The following is a 6,915-nucleotide window of genomic DNA, read 5'->3' as shown; positions in this document are numbered from 1 at the left end:
ACTTGTAGCGCCAGTGCTACAAAACTTCTCACGGCTTCAGGCAAGGGACCTGAGGATTGAAATAAAGACAAGACAGCAGGTCATTGTGCAAGGAGAATGCCCTTCATTTCAAGGAGGGAAGCCTTGTATGCCAGTCAGCAGGCACCGTGGAAAACTACCCCGGTCAGAAGTTGACATTCCCAAGTCCCTCCAGCGATAAGGCTAGGCGGATAATGGGAACTTATGTTCTGGCCTTATAGGAAGGAGGAAAACAAGGAGTAAGCTCCTAGTCACAACCTGGTCAGCAGATCCCTATGGGGGAAGGGCCCAACAACTGAGAGATTGGAAATTACATTTCTAGGACTAAGGAATTTTAGTGCTCATAAAATGTTTTTATTGGCCGGGGCAGAGGGCATGAGGGGCACGCCTTTAGTCCCGGCACCCCGGAGGCAGAGGCAGGAGAATCTCTGTGATTTAGAGACTGGTTTGTCTAAAGACCTAGTTGCAGGACAGCCTCCAAAGTCCCAGAGAGAAACAAACAGCTCCCGCCTTTGATCCTGGCCTTGGGTTTCCGCCACGCCTTTAATTAAGGCTGGGAGCACAGACCTATATAAGGCCAGAGGAGACAGGACTCAGAGCATTTTGTGTGCCGATTCCTAGAGACAGGGTCCGGGTCGCACCTTCGCACCTTCGCTCTGAGGATTCTGAAGAGGTCAAAGGTCTCTCTAGCGGCTGGCCGTTCTGTTTCTCCGATCCCTCCTTTTTCACCCCCTAATATCTGACTGCGGGTTTTTCTCATAAAGACTAATTAGGATTGCACTGCAGTAAAGTGTAGAAAAAAGGATCCAGCAGAAAGAACAGAGACAGAACACGAGAGAACTGAGACTCAAGAAGGAAGCCATTGGCCAAATGGGTGGTGACACTCACTGGTGCTCAGGGCCCTCAGGGAGCAGGGAACAGAGGCAGAGAAGTCCAAGTCAGAACCATGGGAGCAGCGAGCTGCAGGAGCGCCTGTGGCTGCGTGAGAAGCACAGGCAGCACGAAGAGCTGCTCAAGGCCTTGGAGACGCCTGAGGAGAAGCTGGCACGGAGACTGGCCAAGAAGCAAGCTAAGGAGCACAAGAGGCAGAAGAAGATGGGCTGGAGCGAGGACGCCATGGGGGGCACCTTTATTTGGGTGAAGGCACTGGAAAAGAAGGGCATCAGTCCCCTGGGAGGAAAAGAGCTGAAGGAACACCACAAAAGAATCCAGGAGAACAACCGGCTGGAGCTCCAGAAGCTGAAGCAGCGGTGGTTGGACCGGGAGAGGGAGAAGGCCCTGCGGGAGCGGGAACTGGAGCTGCTGCAGCGAGAGAAGGAGGCCGAGCACTTCAAGACCTGGCAGGAGCAGGAAGGCAGCTTCCACCTGCTGCAGGCCAAGCTGCGCTCCAAGATCCGCATCCGAGAAGGGCGGGCTAAGCCCATCGACCTGCTGGCCAGCTACATCAGTGCAGAGGAAGACGACCTGGCCGTGCAGCTGCGCGAGCCCTACACCTTGCTCAGTGGCCTCACAGTGGCGGACCTGGAAGACCTGCTTTCCTGCTGGAAAGCGAAAGCGAAAGCGAAAGCGAAAGCGAAAGGGGCGGACTCGGACCGAGTGGAGGTGCCTATGGAGGAGAACATGATCCAGCAGAGCCCAGCAGACTATGATGATGACGCCGCCGCTGCCGCCGCTGCCGCCGGCGATGGCTACAAGGCTGGCCGCTACAGGCCTCAGAAGCTCAGGGCACACGAGCTGCCGGTGGACGCGCACGTGTTCCAGCAGCACGAGGACCTGCAGCGCCTGCAGCTGTGGCGCCAACAGCTCCAGGCCACAGACGACGGGAGAGACAGTGACAGTGTGGAAGCCGTGTTCTCGCGGTGAGCGCGAGAGGGCCTGGGGCAGGACGAGGCGCCCTTCAGCGTGGAGATGCCACTGCACGGGCGCGCCTACCTGTGGGCGGACAAATACCGGCCGCGCAAGCCGCGCTTCTTCAACCGCGTGCACACGGGCTTCCATTGGAACCAGTACAACCGCACGCACTACGACGTGGACAACCCGCCGCCCAAGATGGTGCAGGGCTACAAATTCACCATCTTCTACCCGGACCTCATCTGCAAGCGTGCCACGCCAGAGTACTTCCTGGAGGCCTGTGAGGACAACCGCGACTTCGCCATCCTGCGCTTCCACTCCGGGCCGCCCTACGAGGACATTGCCTTCAAGATCGTCAGCGGAGAATGGGACTGTTCTCCCCGCCGCGGCTTCCGCTGCCAGTTCGCCAATGGCATCTTCCAGCTGTGGTTCCAACTGAAGCGCCTCCGGTACCGCCGGTGACACCCCGCAGCACAGTGGGCCAGGACTGTCCCAGGACAGCTCCCTGTCCCGGGGATGGGGGGGTGGGGGGTGGGGGGTGGGGGTGAGGGGGACCCCTCCCTCAGCATCCTCCAGCAGACAGGCACAGGCCACTCTGCGAGCCACGGCCCCCTCGGAACCCAGCCCATCAGAAAGGATGGGAACTGTTTCTCTCTCTGTATGGACTGCTTTCCCTGGCAAGGATTTCTTGTTTTTGTTTCCACCGACTTCTTGGACCCTAGGGACCCCATGTGCTTTTGATACGTTTGATGGAAAACTTATTCTAGAAAAATAAAAATAAAAAAGGAGGCTGTCATAAGGAAAATAAAAGACCCAGAGTCTGATTTGAGTGGGATTCAAGCTCACACTGAAGATCAGAGAAGCAAAGCAGCCAAGAGCTCTTACCTACATCCAGCTGAAATGGTAATCCCATCTCCACAAATCATCAGAGGCAAAAGGCTCTGACTTCTTGTCTCCTCCTCCCCATTTTAACCCTTTTTCCAACCAGCCACAGAATCCTGGCTCTACCTCCCTAATGCTGGGACTGAAGGCCCGTGATGCTAAGGACTAGGATCAAAGGTGTGAGCTCTGTTGCTCTTCGCTTTTGTGTAAGTCAGGATGGTCTCAACCTCAAAGAGGTCCATATACCTCTTAATCCTGAATCCTGGGATTAAACATGTGCAGCACCATTTTCTAGCTTCTGGAGTTAACTAGTAGGGCTTCTTTGCCATTTTGATCTCCAGGGACTTTAATAAATCCTAAACAATATATCACCACAGAAGGAAGCCATCAAGGGAGTGCATGAGAATTTCCTTTCTAATCGGCCCCACCCTCATCAAAAAAGTTTAGCTTAGTGACGCCCTTGGATTCCATTCACAGCCATGTGCTGCTGGAGGCTGGGCCCTCAGACAGCAGCAGGACAGCTGAGAAGATAGTGATGTGTGTAACCCCTAGACATTCCCGAGAATGACTTTGACAAACAGATGCACCCAGGCACAGAAAGCTGGGCCACCTTGTTGGAAGCCTGCTGTACTCTAGAAGTGCCCATGTGTTTCTGCTTTAGTCCAACAGGGAGGCAGGGTTAATGGGATGCATCGGGATGGAGGAGACAGGTTTAGCTGATCTCAGTATGAAAAGCCTATGAGGGGACCAGCCTTCAGGCTGCAAATACAGGGCAGGCCAGAAGTTGCTGCGGACATGTTCTGCATATCTTTCAACACACGTGGACCTGAAGGGAAGCTTCCCATCAGCCCCAGGGTACTTGGCATGGCTATGCCTGAATTCACAGCACACATTCACACAGGACTTCACGTGGGGAGTGTGTCCTCTGCTCCCCATAAGGCAGTAACTGTGTCTTTTCCCACTGGCAGGAGCTGGACATCACAGTCTGATATGATTGGAAGGTGGGCATGGGGGAGACCGTAGTGACAGACAGGTCCCAGGGTTGTCTATGGCATACAGGCCTGCCACAAGATTGTTTATGAGCTGGCCTTGAAATCACCCTGCACTTGACCTGACCTGAGAGAAGTGCTGGAGTGTTTACGGATGACCCCACGCACATCACACACACATACACACAAACACACATCACACATCACACACACACACACACACACACACACACACACAGGACACCACACCACACACACACCCACACAACACACACACACAACACACATCATACACAAACACACAGACCACATGCACACACACATCACGCGCACATCAGACACACACACACACACACACACACACATAACTCACACGGACACACAACACACATCATATACAAACACTCAGACCACATGCACACACACACACCACACACACACACACACAGACACACATCACACAGACACACATCACACGTCAGACATCACACACACACACACAGACAGACACACACACATCACACACACACCCACACAACACACATCATACACAAACACACAGACAACATGCACACACACATCACACACACACACACACACACACACACACAGACACATAACATCCCACACATATCACACCCATACACAGACACATACCTACACAACACACACACAGACAGACACACACACATCACACACACACTCACACACACACACACAGACACACACACACATGATACACAAACACACAACACATGCACACACACATCACACACAGAGACACAAACACACATCACACAGACACTCATCACATAGACACACATCACACATCACACACACACACACACAGACACACATCACATCCCACACATATCACACACACACACCTACACACACCCACACAACACACACACACAGACAGACACACACACTCACACACACACTTACACACACACTCACACACACACTCACACACACACACACACCACACCACACCACACCAGACACACACAGACACACACACACACAAACACACAGAGACACACACACATCATACACAAACACACACCACATGCACACACACATCACACACACAGACACAAACACACATCACACAGACACACATCACACATCACACACACACAGACACACACATCACATCCCACACATATCACACACACACACACACACACACACCGACACACACCCACACAACACACACACAGACACAGACAGACACAGACACACACACACACACACACACACACACACACACACACACACACATCAGGCACAAAGAAAAACGGAAGGCACAGAATCCAGCTAAGCTGGGACTGAACCTGACTAGGAGCAACCAGGGAAAGAAGAAAGGAGAGACTCATGTACTGAAATGCTGGAGTAAGGCAGCCATGGGCCCTCTTGAAATGGCATCAACTACAAAACAACCAAGAACCTCAGCTTGTTTGTTATGAACACAACAGGAGACATTAGCTACTCTCGGTAGATCTGTGCACAGTGGCTTCAAACTGTCTTTTCTAGCCACCCGCCATGGTGGGTGGGTGAAAGATCCGAGCTAACATGGGGTTAGCTCGTTAAATTACAATAAAGCCTCGTGCAGTTTGCAGCAAGCTCTCAAATCCGCCTGGTGATTAGGGTGACCTCGAACGTGGCCTGGGACCCCGGATACTTGAGTTTTCGGGGGTCTAACATTTGGGGGCTCGTCTGCGATTTGCCACCCCCCTTCACCTGAGTGGCTTCGATCTTGGAGGTGAGATGATTCGAGCTCGCAACTAAAATGTTCAATGTTATATTTGTGTTGTGTGTTTGTTGTTGGTTTGGTGCCATGCTGTTTTCTTGGTTTGGTGCCAATTTGGAATTTGGACTTCAAGGGGAAATAGACGTGTTTCGAGTGCCTGAAGTCCCGCCCTGGCCGAAAATTCGAGGGTCGTTTGATTTGAACCATAGGGTAAGCAGACTCTCGGGCCCAGAAACAGACGTGTTTCTGGAACTCTTGGTTCTACTCTGAACGAAAGTCCAAGGTTTGTTTGTAATTTTGGTTTGGGGCACCTTTTCTTTGCCTCGGTTTGTCCTGTCTAATATCTGTCCACGTTTCATATTTGTGTTGTGTGTTTCTTAAGCATCTCTTTCTGTCCCTACTGCCCACACACATGGCATGCATGGGTCAGGGGGTCAGGGGTCTTTTCTTGATGCTCTGAGCACATGGCGCCACCTCAACTGTGATCGGCAGATGCGCCCGGAGGACAGACTGCTGCTCTAAGGACACCCAGGACCCAGGAGGTATGGACGCAGGCCAAGGACACTTGGACCCCCCTCAGTTAGCGGCGGGGTTCTGCTGCCCGTCTTCCCGGCGCCATTGCCTTATAAGCGATCAGATTGGGTTGGCGTCTGTTCTTTCCTGTCTATTCTGTGTTATCATTGGTTTTCAATTCAGGATCCACCACGCCACCCCTGCCTTGGCCGAGGGTCTGGGATTACTAGCATCACCACGCCCCCCCAGGTCTCTTCCCTGAGCACATGGAGCTAGCTCAGGCGGGTGAACCATCTGTCCTGATCCGGATGTTCTAAAAAAAAAAGGCCTTAAAATTATTAAGAACTGTAAAAGGGACTTTGATAAAAATTTTTATGTTGACTGAGAAATGAGAAAAAAAATGTAGGAGACTTAAGTAATAAAGAGGGAAAGGAAAAAGGGAAATTTGTCTAAGAATGTCTTAAAAAAAAGTCAGAGAAATGAACTAAAAGGTTATAGAAAGTTAAAGCAAGTCGTAGAAGGTCAGAGGAAAGTTGTTAAAGGTCAGAAAATAGGTTGTTACAAGTCAGAAAAATGTAAACTGTAAACTGTGCTATGGCAAGTTTACAAGTTTATGTCAAGCTCTCGAATCCGTCTGGTGATTGGGGTGACCGCAGTTGTGGCCTGGGACTCCGGATACCTGAGTTTTCCGGGGGGGGGGGGGTCTAACAATCTAACTATATACATTTTGACTTTCTAGGTTAACTTACTTCTCTTTATCATCTGGCTAATATTCCTCTTTCACAATTACCTGCATTTTTCACTCCGGAGTCTAACTCATTACTTTTTCCTTCTTTATCATCTGACTGACATTTCAGTCTCGCATCTATTTTGTGCACCTTCTTACTTTTAGGGTTAAGTAACCCA

The 6,915-nt window shown here is 51.3% G+C and overlaps 1 protein-coding gene across 1 annotated transcript; it reads left to right on the top strand.

Moving 5' to 3' along the window:
* Window positions 1–888: 888 nt before the first annotated feature.
* Window positions 889–2,331, top strand: LOC103158656 (cactin-like). The gene is given in 1 exon segment (XM_035444187.1): window positions 889–2,331. A coding segment is annotated over 1 exon segment (1,443 nt).
* Window positions 2,332–6,915: the final 4,584 nt, after the last annotated feature.

This window comes from Cricetulus griseus, chromosome 4 (genome assembly GCF_003668045.3).
Source record: "Cricetulus griseus strain 17A/GY chromosome 4, alternate assembly CriGri-PICRH-1.0, whole genome shotgun sequence".
NCBI classification, from domain to species: Eukaryota; Metazoa; Chordata; class Mammalia; order Rodentia; family Cricetidae; genus Cricetulus; species Cricetulus griseus.
The sequence above is the reverse complement of the archived record's forward strand: the minus strand, read 5'-3'. Positions and strand labels throughout refer to the sequence as shown.